This window comes from Solea solea, chromosome 18, assembly GCF_958295425.1.
Source record: "Solea solea chromosome 18, fSolSol10.1, whole genome shotgun sequence".
NCBI classification, from domain to species: domain Eukaryota; kingdom Metazoa; phylum Chordata; class Actinopteri; order Pleuronectiformes; family Soleidae; genus Solea; species Solea solea.
The window spans coordinates 6,699,437-6,726,345 of record NC_081151.1 but is presented as its reverse complement, the minus strand read 5'-3'; the positions used below and the strand labels follow the sequence as shown (position 1 = coordinate 6,726,345).

Here is a 26,909-nt window from a genome sequence, read left to right as displayed (position 1 = left end):
CTGATTACTTGCCAGAAACCCTGCCTCACCTGTAGCAGGTAGACCACCCTGGTGATTTCTTTCCCACTCCGTCTAATTGGCTGAAGGACCCAACAACTGGGCATCATTTCCCCTCGAACTGCGTCCACGCTGGGACGAGGCAGAGACTCCTCAAACACCGACTGCATTGCCAGAACACAGAGGCCACCCTGGAGGAAGAGAGAAACGGAGAACAAGAGAGAGAGAGAGAGAGAGACGCATCATTAAAACAGGCCGTGTAGCTTTTTCATCAGCCAAGAGGCAACTGTTCCCTGACATCCAACCAGTAACAAACAGCTGAGACGGTTTTCTTCAACATCCACTGGGACAGCGTTTAATTTATGCTTGGTGTTCTCTCTGCGAGTTTCCAAAATGCACATTGCACATTTTTTGGAATAAAACCACTTCATGCCACGCTGTTTGCTTTTTAACTGGCCTTTTATTTCAAAAGACAGCACTGTCTGCTTCAGGCTTCACCACACAAAGCACCCTAATAAATGTAAAAACCCATTTTCCCCTGCAGGCATGAGGCATGAGTTTGTGTGCAACGATGCTGCAAATGCTCACTGGACCTGACACAATGTGGGACCAGCAGAAATCCTCAGAAGTGGTTGGGTGATTCTGCAGCTGCGCTTACCTGTTTGGATTCGGTGCTGATGCAGCAGAAGTCCCGCGGCTGACTCAGGTGGCAGGTGGATGGATCTGTTAGAATGTAAACTACAGAGAGAGAGAGGGGGGAGAATATGTCAGACTGGTCAAAAATTGTTATTAGAAAACATAAAATAAATTGTAGAAGGAAACAAAGCGATGGAGCAAAAATGTACAGTTTAACAAGGTTAAAAAAAAAAAATACTGTCTCACCTTCCAGCAGTCCAAAACTTTTTTTATAACAAGATATCAGATGAACGACGTCAATAATCACTACATCTCTGGAGAAATAAATAAATACAACCGACCGAGCGTAGTGAATCTTTAGTGGGAGATTTGAACAGAGGAGTGTAGATAAAGAACAGGAGACCTCGTGGCGTTGCTGTGATGTTAAATGCAGCATAATGCAGGTGTGGAAATGGATTCATGTAATAGAATAAACTTGCCAGTGATGAATGAGACTCTACTGTAGTGGAGATAGCTAATGGCTGCAGATGCATAGTTTGAAGTTGAATACATTTGCAGGGTCCATTAATGTCCCGCGAGAATACAAACACTTTCTGCAGCAAAGTCAAAAAATATGATTTATTTATTTTTTTTTTTTACTATATATATGTATTCTTGAACTTTTCTTTTGTAGCACACCTTTTGAAAACAGTGTTCATAAATAGTCCAGCAGTCCCGTCTGAATTGTTTGCAGGAGTACTACAGTGTGTAATCAATTTCAGAAGAAAGTTAACTTGAGTTACACACTGATATTCACTATGACGATGATTCCTCTCAACATCACACTACAGACGTGGACTAAGCTGAGGAGTTGACTCACCCAGCTGAGTGCTGTCATCTAGTGGTCGTGTCCAGACAGAACTGACGGACTGATTATACATGTGGCTCTTGGACAGCTGGCAGATCGTGGTCCACAGACTGTCCACAGGTCTGTCCAGCTCTGCAGCCCCCAAGAAACCATGAACAGAAGGACTGGAGGAAGGCTTATAGTACGCATGGACGCCTCGTTCTATTCCCTGGTACCTAAGTAACCAAAAAAAATTAATATGTTAGCAAATTCAGTGACATGCATGCAGTCAGAAACTTAAGGTGTTTGATTCTTGTTCTTTAACCTCTGTCTGGTCTTTTGAGAACAGAAATGATGTAACATTATTTATATGCTGTGTTAATCTGAAAATTAGCTGTCAGGCAATACTATCAGACCAGAATTGCTGAAAAATAGTGGCTTTCAAGCACAGTAGTTTACTTTTGAATTGACTTTCTCGGCCGTTTCTTGGCATTTTCAGTCATACCTGTTTTAAAAGGCTGCTACACTGAGAAACAGAGAGACTTTGTCAAATTGATTTGACAATAGCTTGAATGTAGCAGACATTAGACGCTAAGATGCTAATAGGAATCTCTGAGTAGACAAATTTCAACATAGACGTCCAGAAGAGGAAATGCGGCCTCATAGATTCCATGGTGAAGCATTAAAATAAAATAAAAAATAATTCATTTTTGGACGAAATGACTGAATTCACCTCCAGTCTGCCCCAACTTTGCCCATCACCAGGTTACTGAAATCTCTGGCAGAGGCTTGCTGCACCTGTAGAACGAAAAGAAATATTAAACAAATTATAAGAGAATCAACATTATGAATACTGAATGAAGGTCATCTTAAATGTCGCGGCGGGACGTCGCATATTTCACAGCTCTGCGTTATCAGTATCACCTCGGCTAAGGCTTGCCGCAGGAGAATAGACGTGATGTCCTGATAGGCTGTGGATATGGATGAGGTGGAGCCAAAGGAGGCGGCGCGTTGACGCACGGAAGTGGGGGGCGATGGCGTTGAGGTCACCAGAGGCTCAAACACGGAGATGGGCGGCTCAAGGCCAAGATCTATTAAGGGAAAAGAAGCCGAATACATCACAAAACAGTTTGGCAAATTGGACACATTGGAAATTGTTTTCAAAGTCAACGGGACTAATCTAGTGTTTTTTATATTATGTATCCAAGTTAGATCCTGTCCTCACCTTGGGAAGACAGCCAGACTCTCTGTGTCTTCACACTTTGAGGACCACACATAGGAGGACGTGTCCTGACCTTCAGCCCTTCGTCCTGAAACGCCATTATCTGAGCACAAAAGGCAACAGTGCTACAACTGAGTTTTCATTCTTGGATTTTTCACCTATTCTTACATCTCAGGTATTTCAAATGTGTTGTGACGTGTAAATGCGGTGGACCAACCTGTCCACTCAGAACTGGTCGGTTACTGTGCTGCAGCTGGACAGTGTTCCCACTGTTGTACCCTGATGTGGGTCCAGATGACAGACTCAGACTCGAGCCAGTGCACAAGGTGCTGTTACTGATTCTTGTCCGATGCCTCAGGTCATCCTGCCCGACACACACAAAAGGAGATATCAGTGAAATGATTTACTTATTTATAATACTGCACCTTCTTATTTAAACTGGGAGACATGCTGTATCTGGTTTTACTGATCGTTCTTATTTTTAAGTCACTATAAAAACATTCCAATGACAAGGCAAAAAAAAAAAAAAAAAAACAACATCTCTAAACTAAATACAAACCAATAATTGGGTTTTGAGTTGCAACACTGACATGAGCTGACCTCTTTCTGTCACAGTTCTGAGCTCAAGCTGAACTCATTATTTGCAGAAGACACACACCGACCTTTGCTTCCTGAGTCGCAGCCTGCTGCTGAAGCCGCCGCTTCTCCTGCTCAGTTCTTTCTCTCAGTCGTTCCCGAGCCCTCGCAATCTCGGTCATGGCTTCTTCCCGTGCTCGACCGTAGTCACGCAGCAGCTGCTCAATGTCAGACGGATACTGGCTCTCTCCTTTTGGGGGATCCGGTATTCTGTCACACAAATAATTGAGTACAAAGGTTTTTATTGACATATTTCTACGTTGGTGTTCTAATTTTTGTAATCCAGTCTGTGTCTTACCTGGTGATATCTATCACCTCTTGACGGAGCTGTTGCAGGTATACTTTGCGGCGACTGGGTGCGACTGCAGTGATCATGGGGGGTGAAACGGCCTCCTGAGGAGAGCACGGAGGATGTTTGCTGGGACTCAGACTCCGAGCTCTCCGACAAGTCTTTAGCCGCTCCTCTCTCTCCTGCCTCAAACCCTCAATACTCCTACGATGTCTAAGGGGAAAAGGATCGTAACGACAGAAAATCGAATAAAGACACCTGGGATGTCAAATTTAAGTCTTCTTAAAACAATATAAAAAAGTGTATAGTTTAGTCCCTTGTATCCTCACCGATCATACAGCTGCTGTTTGGTTGGAGCACATGTCACTGGCTCCAGCTCTTCCTTGGACTTCGGTGAGAGCATCTTTAACAGCGTGTCCGTCTCTCCCAGCCCATAATGCAGCTTGGCCTCTGTGAGCTCCACAGTCAGAGGCGTTGTGCTCATGCTGAGGTTGACCGTAGACATCACCTGCTGTCTCTCCTGACGCAGCCTCTCAATCTCTCTCGCCCTTCTCTCGCTCTGTGCCGCAGACTCCACGTTTGAACTGTAACTTTCCGCTTCACCCCACTCCGCGCAGATTCTGCCCTTTTCATGGCCGTTTTTCAGCAGCACCTCAGGTTTGTTGGTGTGGGTGGATTGCGGCGGGTTGATGCCCGACCAGTTGGTGAACTTGTTGTGCAGGGGCAGGTCTTCTGGGACCATGTGGTGGTCTAGACATGCAGGGACACTGGTGACAGGTTTAATGTTCAGAAGAACATCCGTGTTGCACTCACTGGGTGCCAGTGACACCATGTCATCCTCTTGAGGTTCAACAGTTGTGGACCGGTTGACAGAATTGATAGAAAAATCCACAGAATCAATCAGAAACGATTGTTTTCCTTTAATCTGCTGTTTGTACTCATCGGGATTTGGTAAAACAGGAGAGATGTGGGAGTGCAAAGTTTTTGGCGAAGTTTTTGTTTGTGAAGGTGAAATCTGCCATTTTGGACGGACATGATGCTTATGCTCGTCTTTAGAGGTCTCTACATATCCGTCCAGACATGAACTAAGGCCTGTGGAGCATTTATCTGATCCTTTAGGGCCTGAACAACTTATCTCACTCACCTTCTCAAAAGACACAGACTCTGACTGACTAGATGAAACACCACAATCTGGTGTGGACACTGACACTGTAGCGCTGTCCTCTTCGGAAACATGGATGGTTTTTCCACTCTTATATTTCAAAGAACACCCTGTTGATTGTTTCTCTTTCTGCTTCAAATGTGATCTTGCTCCCACAGTCAGAATGGGAGATGACGCACGGTCTTTGTACGTAGCCCGTTTCTTTAGACAAGCTGATGGGTCATGTCTTACGGATGGACCACGATTGTCCTGGAAGTCATTTTTTGTCGATCCATGGGCGACTTCAGATGTTGCGGCAGTCATTTGTTTTGAGACTCTGGAAGATGCAGATCTGACACGTCTTTCACACTCAGCTGCAGTCTTTACAGGAGGTGTTTTGAGAGGGACGTCGTCCGATGGTGAGCCAGCAGAGGTGTTAAACCTCAGCTCAGGCATGCTCTGCATCTTTTCCTCCGTGTCAGCTTTTGCTTTCACCACACAGTGCACACCCTTGGGTTGAGACACGCCGACAGCCTCGGGACCGATCACTTTGACGATCACATTGATCTCATGAGATTTGGACTTTTCAGTGGGCGTTTGAGGAGCAGTGAGTTTGTTTTCTGCTTGTGTAAAAAGCTTTTCTGTCTGGATCCCAACATCCACAGCCGTTTGAGTTGAGCAGTCTCTCATAGCAAAGTCATTGGACTCACTATAAGAGATGCTATGATTTGATACGTTAACACTCCTCCTTGGACTGGACCTGCTGACTTCACCAGTTCTCATTTCCTGGACGTCCCCCAGCAGGTCTGAGGTGCTGTCAATCAGCTTGGAGAGGTGAGCCGACATGCTTTCCATGCTGGCCCACGTTGGAGATTCTTTGACGTCCCTGGTTCCCTGTGTTGCTGGTGCATCCGTCTGGCTCCTTCTGTGACGATCCTTCCTCTTTGCACCACTGCTATTGTTCATAAAGTTTACTTTTTGGAGCCCAAGCTCAGTCTGAGTGCCATGTTCACACGTCCTCTGCCTTCGAGCCTGTGCTCTGATCTGTTGGGACTCTCGCTCTGACGAGTAAACGTCCATGACCTCGTCCACGTGACTTGAGTTGTTACCAAAACCACCAGCAACATCAGTACCCGAGGAGCTGCAGCTCACTGTCAGATTGGCAGAATCGCTGCGAGTATGAGCGGACATCTGTTGACAGGGTGAAAGCTGAGACGTTTTGTTGGCTCGTTCCTTATAATCCTCCATGCTGCTGAGTGTACTGGAGAGCCCCTTGTTGGTGGCGTAAGCACTGAGGTGGGAATTGAAAGGAGAGTTCTGACCATTCAAACCGTTATCAACACTGCAGCATCTCGTTATATGTTTTTCAGCGCTGTTTAAAAGTGGAGATTTGCAGGACAGGTCAGCGGCACTCCCGAATGACGGGTTCTTATAGCCGTGCTGATTCGAGTTGTCACCTTGCCACTGGTGAACAAAAGGGTTGATGTCACTTGAGGCAAAATGCATAGGAGAGTCCTTAGACTTCAGCGTATGCTGTGATTCACTTTTCTTTGTGTGCAAAATCCGTTTTTCTACGTTTGTGTTTTGTGACATCGTTTGAGGAGATAACGAGCATCTGTTTTGGCTGCAATCACTTTTAAATTTGACCTCACCCTTTGCTGGGGTTCCAGGAGAACAAGTCTTTGTTTTAGTTTTGCTCGCTAATGATGACATGGAAGCATTGCCAATGTTACTGCTAGCCTGTCTAGCCTCTTGTTGTCCCTTACTCTGTGTAGTGAGCTTTACCAATTTAGAGGAGAGGCGGTTATGATGCACTCTGGTGGTTTTATTATCCTCCTCATCTGATGACTTAAGAGAGGAATCAGAGTTAGAGGAGGCATTTGCCTGGATCTTTGACCTCCTGAACCTCTTTGATTTTTTGGACATAAGGGCAGAATCACCTGGTGTTCCGTTAGGTGTCTTTACATCACCCTCTCTGGATATATTAGATCCACAACAACTTGTTTTTCCCTGTGTTATTTTGTGGAGAGGCTGTACAGAACCAGATATTATTGTTTCACATTTTATTTCCGCTAAAATCCCTAGATCATGTGCTTCACAATGGTTGAGCAAAGTTCCTTCATCACTTTTCCTCAAACGGTTTTCTTTGCAGTCAACTTCTGTGGGTTTATCAAATCCACTCTGTGAGTTCGATGAACTGTGGCACTTGTGGTGATTAATAGTTTTCTCACAAGCCTGAGCCAAATTATCTAAATGGATTTGTGTACAGCTAAGCTGATCCCTTGCTGCAGCAGACTGTTTACCTCCTGTCATGTTCTCACTTTCACAGCTTCCATCATGGCCAGGTGTGACAGCAAGCCTATTCATGGAGGCCTTCTCGTCAAATGATATATTCTGGTCACTGTTTCGACTGAGCGGTAAGAATTGTAGATTTTCTCCATCATATAATGATTCTGTTGCCCCGGATGTTTTAGGACTGCACTGACGAGGTTTACCAACCATCTTTGCTGTCCTGTGTTCAGATGAATGATCTTTATCATCAATACTGAATGTAGCGTCCACTCTGATAGCCTCTTCGTGGCCACAGTCACAGTTGCCTTTTGTATCACCAACTGTGCATAGTATTTCATGGTGTATTTGGGCAAGTTGGAGATTGTTGGGGTCCAAGGTGGTGACATCAGAGGAGTCAAAGTTGTGGGAAGTTACTCTTCGTTTGCATGCATCATTTATTTCTTGCGATACAGCCTTTTTCTGCACGGGGGAATCACTCATTGGGGACAAACTAGTTAACTGCAAAACGGTGTTTGGAAAGTGCACAGAGTCTTCATGGCTGCTGTGTGTCACGTGTGATTGAGTGTTAGTATCAGTATCTTGGACAACACGGCCATCGTCTTTGAGTGGTTTGGTTGACGTGCCATCAGAAAAGTTATGAGAATGGTCAGTCTTTACGTCGGTTGGTTTAAGCACGGAGCTATCGTCCCTATATTCAACAGACGTACTTGATGACAGGTGTTCACTTTTGTCCACTTTGACTTCACATGCCGTTTCCACTGAAGCATGCCCGCTGAGCTTTGTCCTTACTTTCACATAATCTTCCCTTTCATCTCTGTGCTGTTTTGCTGTCAGCATATGTTCATCGCTATTACAGCCAAAGAGACACGCAGAGGATGCCAACGCGTTCAGGCTCTGGCTCCTGCTTGTCCCATCACCATCATTGCCAGTCAATGACAGTCGCAAATGCTCCTTCACCATTTCGGAGATCCTGAGGTCAATCGCACTACAAATAGCATCGGACTTGCACGTGTGTTTTTTGTTTTCTTGATATTTTCTGGTGACACTGACTTGGAAATCTCCCCATTTTGTTTCTACTTCCTTTAATGTTACATTTGCCCTTCCAACCGCCTTTCTGTCTCCCACAGAGGTGTCACTCGTAGAACTTTGTTCACAACGTCTAGACCCACATCTAGAGTCTTCAAATGGTTGTCCATTTTTCACACTTGTGAAATCAGAAATTGGTGACACTCTGTCTTTTCTAACTCTGCTTTCAACACAAGCTGAATCAAATCCATGGCTGTCAGTTTCCTCCTCTTTAGAGTCACTGGAGTTGTTATTGCCATCAAGCCAAATTTGTTCCTGACTGCCAACTGGTGTAGAGCAGTATGTTACCAAATCTCCACTGTTGCTCCTTTTTAAAATTTTCATGCTGCCCATGAAAGCATCCTGTTGCTCTTTGTTCCTCTTCCTGGAATTTTTACAAGCTGGTTTAACAAGCTCCTGTTGTAGTGCAATGTACTGCTCAGTGCCTTTGGTTTCATCCCTTGCAAGTGACAAATCTTTGCTATTCTCAAACTCATACTGCTGTACTGTTCCCTTTACATTGCATAGTAATTTATCTGCCATGGGTGGTTTGAAGACACTTGAAGTATCACATCTCTTGTTCAGGACTTGCACTTGACTATCAGGATTTGAGGCACACATTTCAGTGTCTGAAGACATGCTGACATCACCAGCTGCCATATCATATGGTGCATCTGTGACCACATAAAGCATAGATGCTGCTTGTTGAGTGGGCGGAATCCCAGTGTGTGAGACAGAAGTAGTGTGATCTGAGGTGGGTAAGCGAGCCGGATCTTCAGTGTGGCTGATGAGGTCTGGAGTATCTCCACATGTCTTTTCCACATTTTGAGACACCGAGTCGAAATGTCCTTCATCTTTCTGCGTCCTTATCAGAACGTGAGACTCCTCTAAATCTGTGTGTCTACTGGTGGGTGAGGAGCTGCAGCTCCTGTGTCCACTCTGCGATTCTGACAGGTTCATACTGGTCACGCTGGAACTACTGCTGCTGTTTTCAACGTGTCTGAACATCGATTCCCTTTGGATGGGTAAAGAAACCCTGTGGATCCTGGGACTGTCTGCCGCGTCAGTAGATGACCAGGCATCAGTGAGCACCAGCAGGTTTTCGGGCTCTTTCCCACTGCAGCTGCTTAGCGAGCGAGGGCTGCTGGTCAGAGTGGTCTGCATGTTCCCAAAGTCCTCAGTCAATTTTTGCACAGTGTCTTTCCCTCTGGAGTCTGCTATTAATGGGCTTTGAGGCAGGTGATTCCTTGTTGCACTAATCTCCGCTTTATGCCTTGAGATGGGGGAACCCTGCTGGCTCCAGCATGTCTTTACTGGGATTATTTGGGGTTTCTGACAGCTGATGCAGTCTAAACTGCCGTCTGCAGTGGATAAAGGAGAGGTATCTGCAACCAAAGAATAAGTTGGTACCGGGGTTCGATTGAGTCTCTCCACTGTAGAATATCTCCCACTGCTCTCCACAACCAAGGAATCTTTTGACATCTGGCTGTCTTCACTTTCTACTTCGCTCTGTGCAGCTTCCTCTTGTCTCAACTGCGCTGCTAGAGCTGTCACATAGGCAGACGACAGTGAATCAAGGGAGAATAGGCTCTCACAGTCTGACGTTCCCTCGTCCTCGTTTTCTTGCTCTTCGTCCCATCGAACCAATCCCTGCTGCCGCTCAACCCATCTGCTGGTCTTTTCCATCAGAGCCTCTGTACTATGCCAACGCCTCTGTCCAATGTCCTCAAAAGCAGTCCTTTGGTCAAGCTCCTCACATGACATGGCTGTTTTAATGGCACATTTGCTTTGACTCATGCTGGTGTCTTTCAGGATCTTGTCTCTTTTTTGTCTCCAGTGAAATTTGCTTGCTATCGTCCCTGAAGGTTTAGCACCATTTGGACCTGATGGTGGTTTTCTGAACACCTTGGACAGAACTGTTTTCAACCTGGGCCCTACAGAACAAGACACAGACTTCTTGGTGGTTTCTAGTCCACTGTTGGATGCACGGGAAGGGTTTGTCGCAGTCATACAAGAAGCATTCTCAGAGTCAGGTTTGTCTCTTGTGGACGGCTGTATATTTTCTTTGCTGCCTGGCAGCGCAGTAGTTCCAAGTGACGACTTCAGAATAATCGCTAAGTTCTGGTCTGATCTGTTTTTAAAAGACAAATCTCGGTTTGGCAGAAGAGGTTTCCTTTCAGGTCGTTCGCGAAAGGGAAGAGCTCGTGGTTCCTCTCTGAGCGTTTGTCTGATGTTTTTACTTTGTCCTGAGAAGCTTGTCCCAGAGCAACTCTGAGTCCTTTCCCGAGGAAGACACTCATCCGAAACCCATTTTCTGCTGCCAATAGATTCAGATGTCGTAGAAGCATTTGAGGTCAGCTCTGTGGATCCGTTTCTCTTCAGGAAGTGTCTGTTAAGGCAAGAAAAAATATATATTTACACAACATATTTACATTAAAAGGGACAGATGTAGATGCAACAATTTTTCCAAAGTAGCCCCTCATTATTAAGTAACAAGAATTTAGTTTTCTGTCTTCAATGCAACTTATCCTCCCAATTTTAGGTTTAATTGTACATGCTCACCTGAAGATAGGGGTGTGCTGTGGGTAAAGCCGGGACAGAAGATCTGCTGAGAATGAGTGTCTACGAGAATAAAATGGTCGTCCACTGTGCTTTGACAACGAACGCAGCTCAGGAGACTCTGGGCTGTCTGGCAGAGCCTTTTCTAGCTGCTGTAATTCCCTCTTAGCTTCTAAAAGATGCTGCTTCCGGGCAATTCTCTCCAACTGGTATTGCAGCTTCTTCCGGTGGATGCGGCTTTCGGCGCGACAGAGGGTGTGGTGCTTTAGTAGCTCCTCCTCCACCACCTTCTTCCTGGCTCTTACCACCTGGCAGAGACAATCCTCACTCGGATCTTTGTGATTGTTGGATGCTTGTGCTACTGCAGTAATGTCTGTTTGAACTCCAGACTCTTGTGTGACTCTCTGCCCGACAGCTGCCAGGCGTTGTTTCTCTTGCAAAATCCACTGCTGGACTATTGGGTAGAGATTCAAAGAGAATAATGAAATTGACAGACTTCTATGTAGGTATTAATGCAATTTAAGAACTAGCTTTCTCTATCTAGCTCATTGTTGCTTGGTATCTACAGGAGTAGCAGTAACAATTTTCTATATGTGGTTGTGTGTAAGGCACTTACTCTCACTGTGCTGCTGTCGTAGGTGGGCCTGCTCCCTCTCCAGCTCCCTCTCAGCCTGTCTTTGTTCAGCGTGGATCTCCTGTCGCAAACTCTCTACATATCGTTGCTGTTCCTCCACACGCTGTCTCACAGTGGGCTCCTCACTGGTAGAGAAAGAGGCACCCAACTGCTCTTGGAGTTTTGCTTCCTCGACACTATAACGCAGGTGAAAAAGATTGAGAACGAGACACAGACTGACAGACTGTGATGATAAAAGAGACAAAAAGGAAATCAGAAAAAAGTAAAGCTATCACAACAAAGCGGTTTGTAGATAGACTAGTACATTTAAAGTAAAAGCTGCTGCTGTTGGTTTTCAGTTCAGCGTCTCAGCAGTAACTAAGCAACGCCTGTGCCTGTCCTGTAAACAGCTCACCAAAATTGTTCAAAAAGGTGGGGGCTAATGGAAACACATGCCATCTGCACCAGTTGGAAAACTGAAAAACTGCACCAAGCACAGCCCTATTTCTACGATACACACACGGCACAAAACTTGCACCTCTTACCAAAAATTCATGCTGTGAGTAGGCAGAAAAAGCTCTCTGTACATCACGTACACATTCACCAAGTGTGAGAAATAGTATTTACCTCAGGTCAGGGGACAATGGGCAAACATCAGTGTAGGTGCAGCTCATGCCTCCTTCACTAGCCTGAGAAAAACAAAGAAATAATCCACTTTGATATTTGACTAATATTTTTTTTTAAGAAATGAGAGATTTCAGACTAGATAAAGACATATGTATCACATTTTCTTTTAAGTATTTTAGTTATCCTGCTCATCATCATCCTCATCATCGGCAACAACCAGTAGTATATATAAAAAAAATGTACCCGTCTGCGCTCCCGGAGGATGGCTGCCTCTGCCGGGTGGTTGAAGCGGAACATATGTTCTCCGCCCAAGGTGATGACCATCCCTGAAGACAGAGAGATGTAACAATCTGTCATAGGCATTGTGAAAAGAAAATATATCTGTGGTGGTACATATATATAGATATATATCTATATATCTATATCTATATCTATATCTATATAGATATAGATATATATATATATATATATATACATATATATATACACATGCAGCAATACACAAAGAAAACATTAGAGTTTCATCGTGGCCAAACAAAAAAGAATGGCAACCCATTGAAGGTCAAATAGGTTCTAACCTCACTGTCATCAACTATCAATACAAACAGCATAAAACTGTAGTGTGGAACTTTTGGATATAAACAAATGTGTGTAGCATTCATACCATTGTCACATGAATTCACACAATGCTGATTAAACCTATTACAAATCTCGTGTTGCCTGTCAGTATCCTCATGCTACAAGCAGGAAAATGATGTGTTTAACATCAAGACAGACGAAGGCAACAGCAACACTGAGCTAGTGAAGTTGGAGTCTGACTGAAAACACAAACGATTAGTAAGGCAAGTAAATTACACTACTCATAAAACCCTTCACAGTTTGACAGGACAAACACTTCTTGCTGCTGTCTACCCCCGTGCTGCTGGTGTATACACACTATTGCTCCCTCAGTCAGGTCTGGTTTCTGGCAGAACAGCATAAACACCAACAAAGATCAGCACAGCACCTTTAAAACTTGCAAATTATAATTTTTCTCTGATGCAAAACAAAGAAATCCAACTGCTGTGTATCAGATTGGTTTTCTGACCAGACAGAGTGTCGTGTGTGGACATAAACTGACCTTGAGCCAGTCTGCAGGGCTCAGTGACCTCTCTGTCATTGAGCAGGCAGGAGCAGCCTGGCAGCGGTCTGAGCATTACCACACCTCCATGGTTTTCAATCTCACAGCTGGCACTGCCCTGCAGAACTAGAGAGAGAGAGAGAGAAAGCAAAAAACACAAACCAAATGATTTAGAAAGCTGTGCTGAGGCAGCCGCTGTGCTGCCGAATATATTCAGTGCTCAATGCAGCATTTAATGAAAAGTTAACAAGCCGTTTTTAGGAGATATAATGTTTTATATGCATTTCCACTTAACAGCTACAGTGCCCTGCACCCCTTGCAGTGTGCAATACTCTAGTTATTGAACTGAATATTCTATTTTTGTTCTATTCTATGTTTTGATGCTGTGCATACTGCGCCCAGAGCTAGCAGGGTTTTTTTGTACGCTTACTAAAAATAATAAATGGAGGAATTTAATGTACAACAGTACGGAGAAAATCTCATTACAATTTAAAGAGGGACATTTGAAACTGGATGAGGAAACGGCGAGGACAACTACATAAGGATTACCTATATGTGGCTCTTCAAACTGGTCTTGAGGTCCAATGTGGGTGACTCCTTCCTGCACCAAAACAATGATAAACAAAATATCACCACATGTACACTTATCAAACATGAGTATACATATTTAAACAGTGTTCTTTGAAGGAGTATTATCCTTTCTCTTGCAATCTTTTTCTATGCCGATAGAAAAATATATATGTTGCTTGTTCTTTGAAGTCTTATCAAACAAGATTAAAGGCTTTCTTATATAGTGTCAGGACCACATGTGCTCCCAGGTGGCTTTAGCTCTTCACATGCAGGAAACAGTGTAATTGTCAGGCCTAAGGGTATGCTTGTCATTGTCAGAATCAGGGCAGTTTAAGCTCCCCTGAGTCCTAGCCTCAGAACTAAGAGCCTCTCATCCAACCGAGCCTCATGCGTTGCGGGAGTAATTCGCACAGAGAGGTGGCGAAAACGACAGGATAGTTGGAGAATAAAGTGGGGGAAAAGTGAGAAGACAGTAGAAACACACCTTTTCTCAAGAGTTTTTGTTTTTCTAGTGGAACAGAAGAGAAACAGAGGAAGGAGGAGGAGATTGAAGAACCTTGTAAAAAAAAAGAGAGAGAGAGAGAGAGAGAGAGATTTAGGGTTTTAGTCAAGACAGCTGACAAAAACAGTGACATGAGAGAAGGGAAAAGTAGAGCAGAGGAAAAAAGACAGTTTGCCATTGTTTGCATCATGTTGTTCATGAAAAAATTTGTATTTTAGAAAATCAGATCCCTGTACTTGTAAGTTAAATACCTGGACCAGCACACATTCATATATATATGTGTATATATGTGTATATATATATATATATATATATATATATATGTATATAGCCATGGATTTTCTCTGAAAGGAACACCACACCACAAAAATGACAGAAAGACTTGTAACAACAAAAACAAGACATTATTTTCTTTTGTACACGGACATCGTACCCTGAGGTGATAAAAGACAACACCAGTGCTGAGAACATCTCTATCAAGTGTAACCAAGTGTGGCTGGAGGGAGTTGATGAAGAAGCCCGCTCGGTCCCTGTTGATGTCCACACTGTACTGCTCCAGCAGCTCCTTTTTGTCTCTCCAGCTCTCTGACCAGTCCTTTGTCAGTTGCTCCACCTGGAGAGGAGATGTGATTTACAATGATGTAGCAAAACAATGATGAAGTGAACGTAAAAGCTGCCACTTCAACTATTTTCAGTCCTCGACCACTGCTGGTGCAACTTCACCACATCCAGTAGTTAGGTTACAGATTGCAACTAACTTAATACCTGCCCCTTCAGCCCTCCATTTTTAGACATGAAGGAAAACCAACTGTCTCCTTACGCCCGGGTCCTACTTTCTATGTCCGCATGACGTCCATTGGGGTCTGCTTGACATAGATAATTAAGTAATTTGCCCAATTCTGCGCTGGTCTACGCAGACCCAATGTGAACAAACGCATGCATACCTCCAGTTTGAGTCCGCACACACTGTCAAGTCTAACCACGGACACTTGCTTGAGGTTATGTGAGGTAGTTCACCAGCACCACCCATACATGTAAAACACAGCACTCAAGAAAGAATCAAAGAATACAAATGAGGCCAATTTCCTAGTGAGAAACCGCCGCAGCCTGAGTAGAATGTGAGACAAAGTGCACGTACACAGAATACTAGAGTGATGCAGACTCTAGTTTCGGTGTCAGTGGCACCACAGGAATGTGCATAGCAGGTTCCATGGACGAGGGCTCGCAAAACATAAATGGCTCATTCTGAGGCAATGAAAATATTATTTCAGGTGATTATTCACAAATGAAAACATATGATTGTTCATTTCAATTCCTGTAACTTAATAGATCCCCCAGGACCTTTAAACTATCGACATATATGCGGCTGACACTACTTACTACAAGGTGTCTTGATTGTCCCTCTTGTTATACATGACAGAACCAAGAAAAACAGGCGGGCCAAATGATATCTGTGGGCCAGACGTAACCATCTGTATCAAGCCAGTGCCTTACCTTCAGCTCGTTCTGCAGCACGATGTCAGAAAGATTGCCGTCCCTCTCATCACTCAGCGATGGACTGGGATTGCGCTGCTGTCAGTCAAGAGAGTGTCAAAAAAAAAAAAAAAAAAAAAAAAGATGAGTCAACACACAGTGCAAAGAGGAAAATGTCACACACTGTACAATGCCCTTTGTGTCATTGTGACATTTTTAACGTATGTCACAGACACAAAGCCGCATATCTTGAGTACAAAAACTTTTTTGCTCAAAGCCTTTCAATACTGAGAGAGATTTTTTGGAGGGGGGGAAATGGATATTTCCCTGAGAGAGTTAGTGACATGTTCTAAAGATAAAAGGTCACCATACCATTTCAAAGCTGAGCAGCATGCTCTTCAGTCTGTCAATCTCTTCTCTCAGCTCCCTGATCAGTCGAACGCTGGCATCCTGCACAGAATTTAAAGCCCAATCATTAGCCCACGAAAATCTTTAGCTCAAACATTACATTTTTTGGATGGAGTTCTGTAAAGCCACTGACCTCATTAACTCGAGGTTTGTTGACAATATTCCTGGCATGGGCAGCATAGCGCAGTGTGCTGAGAGTCTCATTATAACTGTTTGCAGAGGGCGAGACCGCTGCAAGTACATGCGCAACAAAATGAACATACAAATCACATGAAAACGCAATGTCAGTTTATTAAATGAGACTACAGTAGCAACTGGGAAACCATCATTTTAGTTTTGGAGGCATTTACACATTACTGTAAACTATTTTCACAGCATTTAAAATAGTATTCAGGCAGCCGTCAGCTTCAGGTAATGCCAGCATAAAGCACTTGTAGACTTCAGATGTAACACATATTCACAGTGACCCAAATACAGCAACATTATGTAGTGAAAGTGACATTCATTTCAGGTGACAAAGCAGCTGTGAGCTGTGACTAGAAAGGGGGGAACATTTTTGTTTTCCATTTTAGTGCTATCTGGAAACCTTGACAATCATATGAGTACACACAAAAAAGGGTACCACTTTATGTATCACAGTCAGTCACAACTACATTGACCATTGTATAATTGGAGAATCCAATGTCACACTGAGATCGGGCATAGACATCTGTCCAACTTTAACAAAGTGCAATTATATTCCAGAATACACCACTTACTTGCAATCATAATGGTCTTTGAGTTGCCACCCAGGCTGTCTTTCAGCAGCCAGGTTAGGACTGAATCTCTGTAGGGTATAAAGCAGTGTCTCCTCCCTCCTCCTCCTCCTCCACCTCCTGCTCCTCCAGACAAGGAGCTGCTGTGGCTACCCACAGTGCTGCTATCACCCTCCGAGGCCATGCTGTTGATACTCTGGCAGCTGCTAGACATCTGGGAGTTCTGGGCTGTGGACGCAACATAAGAAAAAGGATAAGAAGAGATAAAAATTAATGTTTATTGGTCCCTCAATTGAGTCTTAAGAGGATACAAGTAAAAAGGTTACTAGGATTGAGAGACATGACGAAAGAAGAATAAGGAGAGGTGAAATGCATATGGTAAAACTTTGTGTAAAAGCATGCCAAATTAATAAAAACATTTTTAGGTTTGAACTAAAATAATACAACTACAAAAGGTATCTTCATCTACCAAGAGCAGAAATGACAATTCCCAGGGTGACCAGCGACTTGTTAATGTTGGAGCCTTCCGTCAGTCTGTCTCTGCAGTAGTGAGGGTCTGCTCTTTCACTGTGAAAACAAAACAAAAACCACAAGGCGCTCAGTCATTTCAAATGATTTATTGTGCACATGGAGCCAAGCTCCACTAGGGGGCAGTTTTGTCAGTGATTTTGAGTTAATAGATGTTGACAAGATAATAAAGAACAAAAAAAAAAAAGGATGAAAAAGCAGTTTCACCTCCCAGCCAAGTCCACCAGGTTAATCTTGCTGACAATTTCTGATGGAAGATTATTCTCTAGGATTGCCTGAGGAGGAAAAAAAAAACATAAAAGCACAATAAGACTGGAATCTGCAGGTAATGTCAAGTGACTAACAATAGTAATTGAATGTCAAAACGAACAAAAAAATTGACAGTGAATGATCATCAGTCTGCTTTGATAACATATACAGTGAGTATAACTGTGTGGGTGACCTGTGTGTATTGGATGGTGAAGATAGCATGGGATCTGCTGCTGGCGTCATGGTTGTGGGTTGCTGCAGTGATGCGGTTGGCGATGCCTTCCTCCAAAAGGTCCATGGCCTGCTTACAGTCAGAGACCACATGCTGGGACAGATCTTATTAGAGAGAAACAAAATGCGAAGAAATCTGAGCAAAGAATAACATAATCAAAATGCAGAGACGTCGTATATCAACCTGGAAATGAATAAAGTGTCTTAATAAGAAAAATGGAAATAAAACAGACCTGGAAAGAGTATTATATTGATGAATGAAAAAAACTTTTTATGGGATAATCTTAAAACTCCAAACTAACAGTAAAACAGTCATAGATTTACATGGTAAACTGGAGATGCATGTACAACTGACACGTGTTACACGAGACCACAGGAAATATAACTCATCAATACTTGCTCCTAATTTCCCTAAACAGAAAATGCTCATCTTAAAAGAATGAATCACATAGACTTAAAGCGGCTGCTGAATACGAGCACAGAAAAACCAGAGCCTCGTGTGGTTACATACTCTTTGTTTTCACTTAGCCGGTAATAAAAAATATTTGAATTACTTTAACACAACACGAGTCACAGTAAAATGTTGTTGGACGGGGCACGTGCTGATGGAGGAAAAGAAGAAATCAAAACTGTGAGTTTTAAAAGTGTTCTGTGTTGTGTCATAAAGTGCTCTCGCTGGAACCACAAGGAAATGACTTCACTTCCTCTGGTCATCTGGGATTTTCTCCTGATACAGACAATAAGTGGATGTGGGGCTTCAGACACAGACAGGGGAGTTAAAAGTGGGGTGGGGGGTGGGGGGATGCGTGCGGAGGTGATGGAGCGAGAAGGAGGAGAGAGGAAAAGAGGGAAAAAGTAACAGAAGCTAAAAGAGGAGTCTGGATTTGAGCCAGCGTGGCCAATTCTGGACCCGATGAAAGGTTTAACAAGGGAACAAAATTCCACCCCTGACCACATACCACAGTGATTTATGACTAAATACACAAGACCAGAGTATTACTCAAAATACTGCAGACCTTGTTACAAGACCAAGTCCATAATTTAACAAAATCATGTGCATTACTCTCTCGAGACACAAGATTTTTAACCTTTGGATCAACTCTCTCTCTGTTAAGTGAGATTATTTTTACTGTACAAATGGTCGCGTCACACTTCTCACAGGTCACAGCGCTGTGAAAGCATCCGAATGTAAGACCATTAAAGGTAAATATGCAAAGTCATATTATATGTTTGAGACGTTAGGTTGCGGCACAGCGAATCATGCAATGCAGAGGCTTGTTATTTTAATCTCAGTGAAATTATTCAGAAAGGGGCAATGAGAATTGACAGCCTACAGACCTCTACTTTAATATTTAATCAGGGAAAGACAGAAACAAATTAAACGTATCATCATTAGATAGCTTTTTCCCCATCATTATTTTGTGAAAAGTATATTTGGAACTGTTTAATTTACATTTAATTTGAATCGTTGACCTGTAGCGTAAAATGTATCTTTGCAGCTGCCGTAAACACTCACCTTGGACATAAGGTCCCTTCTCTGGGTGCTCTCGAACTCTCAGTGAGGCTTTCTTCTGCTCTCCTCTTCTCAGCAAGTCTCTCACGCGCTCATTATAGATCTCCAGGAAGCTGCAGGGACACAAAGATTGGACAACATTGTACGATGATGACACAGCCCTACTATAATCCCAGGACTGGATCATTTTATGTCCATTTCTGTAATACTCTCAAACTCAGAAACTTATATTTTTTCCTGTACATTTTACTGCAGTGTGCTTGTATTTAGAGGGTGACAGCACCATGGAAATTCCCCAGCCATTAACTGCAAGAGACAGTATTACATTATTACATTACTGCTTGTGTGCAAACAAGAAACCATATTTACTGTCACATTATTACTATTCAGACTTTAAAGGAAGTTGGTTAGCACTGTTGGGGAAACTCCACAAACCGAACTTGTATTGCCTATAATTTGCAGCGTAAATGTTCCAAAGCATTTAGCTCATTTATATTTTCAATGTCAAATACACAAGTCACAAAGAGAGTCACATAATAACAAAGTACCTGATCTCAACTCTGCTTGAATTTTGCCCATCGGGAAAAGTGTCTTTAGACCTAAAGAGACCCTGTGTGGAAAAGCATAAACGCAAGTTACTTCACACTAGGACAAAATAAAAATGACTCACTGTTAACTTCCTTCACGTTGCCATTTGCAGAAACTGTTGTCGACTATCTCACCTGACAGATGCGAGGGGTCAACCCGATAGAGTCCTGACAATATGACAAAACAAGCAGACATAGAATAAAAGTGCATTCATTTGAGCTGATTTGTACAACTTAGTTACAACTTCATTTCAAAGTTTACTCTTAATGTTTCAGCTTTTTGCGGTTTGTGTAATCAGTTGATTCCACTTAAATCGACTAACAACACATGATGTCATTTGAGTGCACACTCCACCCATTCTCCTTACCTGTGCCCCCATCATGGTGTACGTCTTCCCAGATCCTGTTTGGCCGTAAGCAAACAAACACACATTGTAGCCCTCAGAAGCTCCGGACAGCACCAACACACCCAGGTCCTGGAACACCTGAGGAGACAAATGCATATTATACACACCTTCAATACACCAACTTAGTGACGTCTAAAAACTTGTCACCCGAATATACAGTAGCTCTGTGTTCCTTTAAATAATGATATGGTGATTAAACCAATATCAAGTTTCAGCCAATTCTGATTGACTCAAGTGTCCAGGAAAAGGGAATTCTACTGCTCAAAAAACCATGTTCTTCAGCAGTTTGAAGGGGATAAATGCCACTTTCCACCACCCGCCCCCTGCACTGCGGCTCTACACACACAGACGCCACCTCAGACAGGTCTGAAATTATTGCATGACAGAGCCCGTTTTTAGATGAAGGACCCATCAAACAAAAATGTTGCATCGTTTCTGTTCACAAAAACAAGGAGAAGGAAGAATAATAACAAATATCACCAAAAATTATGCACTGCAGCTATAAACAAAGGGCTGATTTGATGAAAATGTGTTTAAATACACAACAGAACAAAGATTCCTACAATTGTATCAAAAAAGTGGCAACACTTGCAGAGATTGCTAAGGTGTTTGCAGTGTAAGCAAATGCCCTTGATCTTAATCACATTGTGTTTTTACCAGAGAGCAGATACACATCAAGGTTTCATGATCACAATGCTGCGGCACTGGGCCAGTGGTGGGAAACTGGTGTTGCTTCCTGACTGAGATGTTTGGGTAAGGTCAGCTTAGTCTCTAGGTAAACAGTTTTACAGAGTGTGTGTGTGTGTGCAAAAGAAACAAATGTAAAGGCAAAAAGACTTGGTCAGAAGTGACCAGGTCAGGAAAATAAACCTTGCTTATAAGCACAGAAGCAACACAGGCAATCTCGGCGACTGAAACTCCAAACAATCAACTGAGGCCTGTTGTTTTCTTTCTCTGTGTGAATCTACAGCCGAGAGCCAGAGTCTGGAGATTATTAGCATGAGGGTGAATCACTCACAACCACTTTTCTTTTTTAAAATTGTTGCGCCTTGTTTTTCCAGTGAGATAAAACATTTAAACAGCACATCTCCACGAGCCATGATATCTGTGAAAAGTTTAAACTTCTTAGTGAACATTTATGCCCCAATAGTGATGATTATTTACAGATCTATAGATTGATGGTTATTTACTTATTAAAACAAAAAAATAATATAATATTTATTTTGATTTGATCCTCTATTGATGTAAGTCAAAGTGAAGTTTTAGCAGCAATGGTTGGGTGAAGTTACATACTGGAGCTTTAAATCACATGACTGACTCCTCTAGGTCAGAGGTCATGGATATAAGCTGATCAGACTGAAACCAGTTAGTACATTGATAGTTTAGTTAAAATACTGCCCTATACATATATATTTGTTTAAATGAGATCATAGAACACTAATCTTATAAAGAACATTAATACAACAGGATAAACATAAACATCGCCACTAGACAATTGCTGGAATTCCTGCTTGAGAATTTACTAAAATGATGAATCAATTATGAAACCAGTTACTATTATTTTTTTGACAATCTGGTCAGTTCCGCTCAACATGTGGCCCCGGCATTAGACTGTGAAACAACTAGAAACCAGTTACACTCGACGTCTGAACAGTGATTTAGTGTCATGTATATCAACAGAGTCTAGGTGCAGGTGTGTTATGACTTAGCAGTAAAGCAAACACTGAAATAATAACCAGTCTTCTATATTGTTAGCATTCCTTTGCACATTACTGATGAGCAAAGTGAAATTCCATCAGAACCAGCTCCTGAAGACATGTGTCCTCATGGGCAACGCAACATGTCAGTCCAAAGACAACACATGCCTTGAGGCAACCTGACCCAGATCAGACCTGAGACACAGCACATTCCCCACAGAACCAGAACACACCCTGGGATCAGTGAGGCCCCTCCCCCCCCGGCCCCTAGGCTCAAGCCTGGACCACAGAGACTGGCCAGTGAAGGAATTCTACCAAGATCTCCCAGGATCAAACACAAGAATACTTTCAACATAACTCCTGTATGTGTGAGTGTGTGTGTGTGCTTATCATCCTCTGTCAAGAGAACGAGAACCTGGAGCTAAGCCTGTGTATACTCTAGACTTACAAAGCGGTGGGAAGAGGTTTAGGTTGGATGTAGTTGAAAACTCTCAGGCTTTGTGAAAACAAACTGAATGAATTCACTGGTCATCTGGTTGTTCTTGAGACCGTGTGTGAAATTGTGCGTGTGTGTTAATATTCAACAGCCAACAGTGTTTTCTCTGAGAGAAGTAAAATATTCACAGAGGTACTTTTTACTGTGGCATCATATATTGACTGATGGCCAATATTTCCCCATTTAAATATAAAGTTAAACAGCAATAAAGAAAGGACATAAAGAAATATTTATGGGTCCATTTTAGGATCTACAAAAAAATGTATATATATATATATCCCAGGTTGAAATCAATCTAACGTTTTGGATGAAATAGCAAAGTTTTAGTGCATTTTGCAGCATCTATCAAGTGTCTTAGGAGAAAGTATAACTCATATAAGTAATACATATAAATAATGACAATGACAATTAGATAGAAATGCAAAAAAATAGTCCCAATTAATCGGTGTATCTTGATAATATTACAATACTAAAATAATGGCTTTGTTCAATTTCCCCAAGATGCTTTGTCTCATAAAATATATTCTATTACCTGTCATAAAAGCTCAAGAAGATCAGCAAATATAAACATTTAGATGCTCAAAACTTTTTTTCCCCTCTACTCCATTAACAAACCAGAAAAGCTGCAAAACAATTATGTTACCTTACTCCACAGCCATTCATAAGCCTATACATTTATCAAATGCAATAATTGACTGCTTTCGTGCTTCATATCATTCGAAATTAAAGATCCTTTACTGTTTTCTGACAGTTCACTGGCTATTTTTCAAAGTGGGAACTATACAGATTAATGAATAAAGAATAACAATAATAAAAAAAGAAGCTGAGGCTCCAAATTCAACAGGCACCATTTTTCATTTTAAAGTACGTACTTCTCTGTAGCCTAGCCAACCATGTGAAGACAACAGCCACGTGCAACTAGTAAAAAAGTGCTGCCCCAACGGCTGTCTTACTCAATGACCCTATAAATCACCCAAAAGGCGCAGTGGTTGGGACAAATTAACTCATCAGTATTCATGTGCATAGGGATTTGTGAAGTTAATGCTTCAGCTAACTTATGAGAGAGAAAATCCTAAAGAAAAATAATCAGCATTGATATATAACTGATATTTAAGCTTTAATACACAACGTAATAGTGTATACAGTAGTTCAGTTAGCAATAAAGAGTAAATTGTAAATCCAGGTGTGATTCTACAGTTTTGATTCATGCCAGGACATAATTAAGAAAGAGAGATCCTTATGCTGTTGCTCAGTAAACAGTCTCATGACTGCAAACCTCAAAGTGTGCAAAGCATCGGGGTACAGACCACCAAGGGTTGCCCCCTGCGTCTTCACTGAATGGGGGGCTTAAACATAAAGACAAAAAGCAGTGCCACCCCCGTCTTGTTCTTAACTCCACTATTCAAAAACAGACACAGACATCCTTTCCTCCCGCAAACACAGAGAATCAACACGGCTCTTGTTAAAGTTGACCCTCTTAAATTCACTCTGTGGGGGCTATGACTGGGGCAGAGGGTCTGCAGGCTTGGCACAAAGAGCAGGAACTCCACTTCAGCTATGCACGACTTCTTTGAACCTGACTTTCTCTTCGTCTCCCTCGACACTGAACCTCTTTGTTTTCTCGGTTTCTGCAACGTTTTCCTTTTTCTTTTATTAAATTGAAAAACACTTCCATGGCCTTTAAAAAGGAAGCATAAACTTATTACAACCTTTTGTGAGGATTGTATCTCCGTATTAGTCTGTCTAGACACTCAAAACAGAAACAATCCTGTTTGTCATTTATGTCAAATCTAATTAAAACAAAAAATCGGAAATGTTTCCCTTTGTTTTCTGGCTGCATGAAGAGACACAATGACCCTCTATCACAAGCTACTTTCACATACAACACCGTGCAACACTTGGAGGTATTTTGGTGGCGACAAAGCAGGTGAGGTAAGAGATGGAAATGTAATCCAAAGTAAAAAACAGCCTGGAGATAAAGTGACTAGGCAGGAGACCAGCGTGTCAGCTAGTCTGTCACCTCAAAATACACAGGGGACAGACTAAACACTTCTATTATCAGGAAGGCCATCATCATCATCAGTGTGGCATTGCCTGTGTGCGTGTGTGTGCACCTCTGACCAGTTAAACGGCTGAGAGGAAGCAGCATCCACAACAAGAACAAAAGCCTCAGAGTTGACTTCCTTCTCCGGGAAAAACAATCTAACAATGAAGGAGGAAAAGCAGATTATAGTTTTCATTCTTGTGCAGGAGATGCAGGTCGGATTCATCAACTCAAATCAGAGAGTAAGGAAGGAAGAATAAAACAAGGGGTTAGGGTTAGTGGCACAACTTGAAGGCCTAGATTCTGCAGAAATAGAGGCTCTAATGTGGCCAGAGTGTTATATTTACACGGTTTTTCCATTTGAAAGTCAGTTGATGGCTTTCTGCACAGTTCATCTGGGATGCCACAGCTTTCACTACACCTCTCACACATAAATTATCTAATAACCAAGATAAAATGGGTGGAAAAATGGCACTCTGAGGAAACAGGTGTCACTTAAAATGCAGTTTAAATTGTACCTTTCCACTACAGATCTCATCATTCAGCCACGCACGACAGGAAAGCACGACTGACAAATAATGTATTTTCCTCAGCCGTGTACTCTCATCTGTAAAAACCACAATCACAGCACTTCACCAATCTCCGAATAAAACGCATGGCTGGGTTCACTCCAACATCCAAATCTCAACCAAAGTGCCGTCAGGAGACGGGAAGAGAAAGCAGATTAGGCTACGCACAGCTTTAAATTAACACCGTCACATGGTAACATACCGTATGGCAGCCACTAAGTGATGACAGAGAGTTATTGTAAAGGCCTACTTTGGTTACAGATCTCGAAACCGAAGTTGAAAAGTCACACGTGCATCATATTAAGTCAGACCACACCTCTTTCGGTCTGTAGATGGAGCCAGCTGGATTTCACGCAGATGTAGGCCATGATAAACACTGGGTTCCATGTTTGTTTTCAAACACTTTTCTAAAAGAGGGAGTCTCACTTGTGGCCTTGTAACGTTGAAAAAAAAAGTAGTAAAGTGGGTGAAAATGTTGAAAAATGGTGGCAATCATGAAAGAGAAACACAGCGCGATAAAGACAGGCTAACAGGAGTGGAAGAGTGACACTGAGGCCTCTAATGACTTAAGTCCTGTAATCACTGGCTGTGGAAAAAGCCAATTGCTCGTCTGGTTTTTATGTGGCCTGCTTTACATTAAACCCTGGAGAAGTATTTATGCGTTGTGCGCGTGTGTTAAATGTGTGTGGATGTTGTCATGGGCGATGGCAACAGGCCCAACTGAGCAAAGTGAAGCCGTTCGCCACATTTAAAACTTCAGCCTCTCATCGCTTGAGCCAGGTTTGACGTAACTGAGAGAACCGGGATTAACTTTCCCACCGCTCGCACTGGGAGGGTGTTTTTCAGCGCAATGTAAACACAGCGGACTGCAGGTCGTTAAAATTAAGATACAACTCTTGCTCAGTGAGTCAGTCAAAATGAAAAAAAAAAAAAAAAAAAACTAACTGCACTCAATTTGTATAAAATAACAGTGTTGCTTATTCGCTGTGTCCAGGAGAACACAGCTGCTGCAGATGTAGGGGTCACTCGGTTCCTGTCCCACGCTTTCCAGCTACATTACACAAACTCAACAGCTGGGGCCTTCGAGCAAAACTAAATGCCTTCGTTTGACACGAGGGAAAAAAGAAAACTGTCACTAGAGATACCGCGTCCTGACGTCCTGCGGGGAATCAGAATTTGGAAAACAGAATAAATAAAGGGATACATTTGAAGACATGACCACAGGGGTGAAACAGACACGGAGACAGAAACACATGCAGCAGGAAGATTGAGAGGATGCTGTTTGGCCGGAGTTCAACAACGCCCTCATTTGTCACACTTGGACAGAATTTGTAGGTCAAATTAGCATGGGAGGGCAGATAGGCTGCAGGAGGGGGGGGGGGAGGCAGAGACAGAGATGTGGAGACCCAAACAGAAAGCCTGCTCTTCATTAATCAGGCCTCCCTACACATGGGAATGAAGGACAGTGGAAAAAAGAGAAGTGGGGGGGGAACGAGCAGTTACTTTGGGTTTTCAGTTTAAACTCTTACTGCGATGGACACTGAAACAAAGGCTACACTTAAACAAATAAATAAAACCATATCTGGAGAAGGTTTTTTTGGAGCTGCTGCTGCTGCTGCTCCTCCCCCCACTCCCCTTTAAGAGGCCAGAGCACAAAACTGTCGAGCAAAGCTGCATGTCACACGCTTTATGGCAGACTGGAAAATACATTTACAGTCTTCAGACTGATGGGAACCGTGTGTGATATCCATAAAGCGGTGCAGTATAGATTTCTGCACTGCAGGGTACAACGGTGAAATATTGTTACATTTTGATGTAAACTAAACTACTATTTAATAATTTGATTATCTGATGTTA

General features: G+C 42.7%; 1 protein-coding gene across 3 annotated transcripts in view; it reads right to left on the bottom strand.

Moving 5' to 3' along the window:
• The window catches only part of stard9 (StAR-related lipid transfer (START) domain containing 9), a 37,675-nt gene that overhangs the window by 1,012 nt on the left and 9,754 nt on the right, over positions 1-26,909 (bottom strand). Inside the window, exons 4-31 of one of the 3 annotated variants that reach the window (XM_058614955.1) lie at positions 20,208-20,324; positions 19,975-20,007; positions 19,801-19,862; positions 19,256-19,365; positions 17,702-17,844; positions 17,467-17,534; positions 17,201-17,298; positions 16,735-16,959; positions 16,110-16,207; positions 15,941-16,018; positions 15,590-15,667; positions 14,529-14,708; positions 13,573-13,624; positions 13,024-13,149; positions 12,147-12,229; positions 11,904-11,965; positions 11,280-11,473; positions 10,667-11,117; positions 3,936-10,493; positions 3,616-3,819; positions 3,344-3,527; positions 2,899-3,045; positions 2,685-2,784; positions 2,384-2,550; positions 2,193-2,257; positions 1,493-1,695; positions 656-735; positions 30-188 (exon numbers count right to left, since the gene is read on the bottom strand). In XM_058614955.1, coding sequence (XP_058470938.1) covers positions 30-188; positions 656-735; positions 1,493-1,695; positions 2,193-2,257; positions 2,384-2,550; positions 2,685-2,784; positions 2,899-3,045; positions 3,344-3,527; positions 3,616-3,819; positions 3,936-10,493; positions 10,667-11,117; positions 11,280-11,473; positions 11,904-11,965; positions 12,147-12,229; positions 13,024-13,149; positions 13,573-13,624; positions 14,529-14,708; positions 15,590-15,667; positions 15,941-16,018; positions 16,110-16,207; positions 16,735-16,959; positions 17,201-17,298; positions 17,467-17,534; positions 17,702-17,844; positions 19,256-19,365; positions 19,801-19,862; positions 19,975-20,007; positions 20,208-20,324 — 10,125 coding nt within the window. Of the gene's footprint in view, positions 1-29; positions 189-655; positions 736-1,492; positions 1,696-2,192; positions 2,258-2,383; positions 2,551-2,684; positions 2,785-2,898; positions 3,046-3,343; positions 3,528-3,615; positions 3,820-3,935; positions 10,494-10,666; positions 11,118-11,279; positions 11,474-11,903; positions 11,966-12,146; positions 12,230-13,023; positions 13,150-13,572; positions 13,625-14,077; positions 14,154-14,528; positions 14,709-15,589; positions 15,668-15,940; positions 16,019-16,109; positions 16,208-16,734; positions 16,960-17,200; positions 17,299-17,466; positions 17,535-17,701; positions 17,845-19,255; positions 19,366-19,800; positions 19,863-19,974; positions 20,008-20,207; positions 20,325-26,909 lie in introns of those variants that run through there. The other 2 variants (XM_058614956.1, XM_058614957.1) reach the window with 2 other exon arrangements.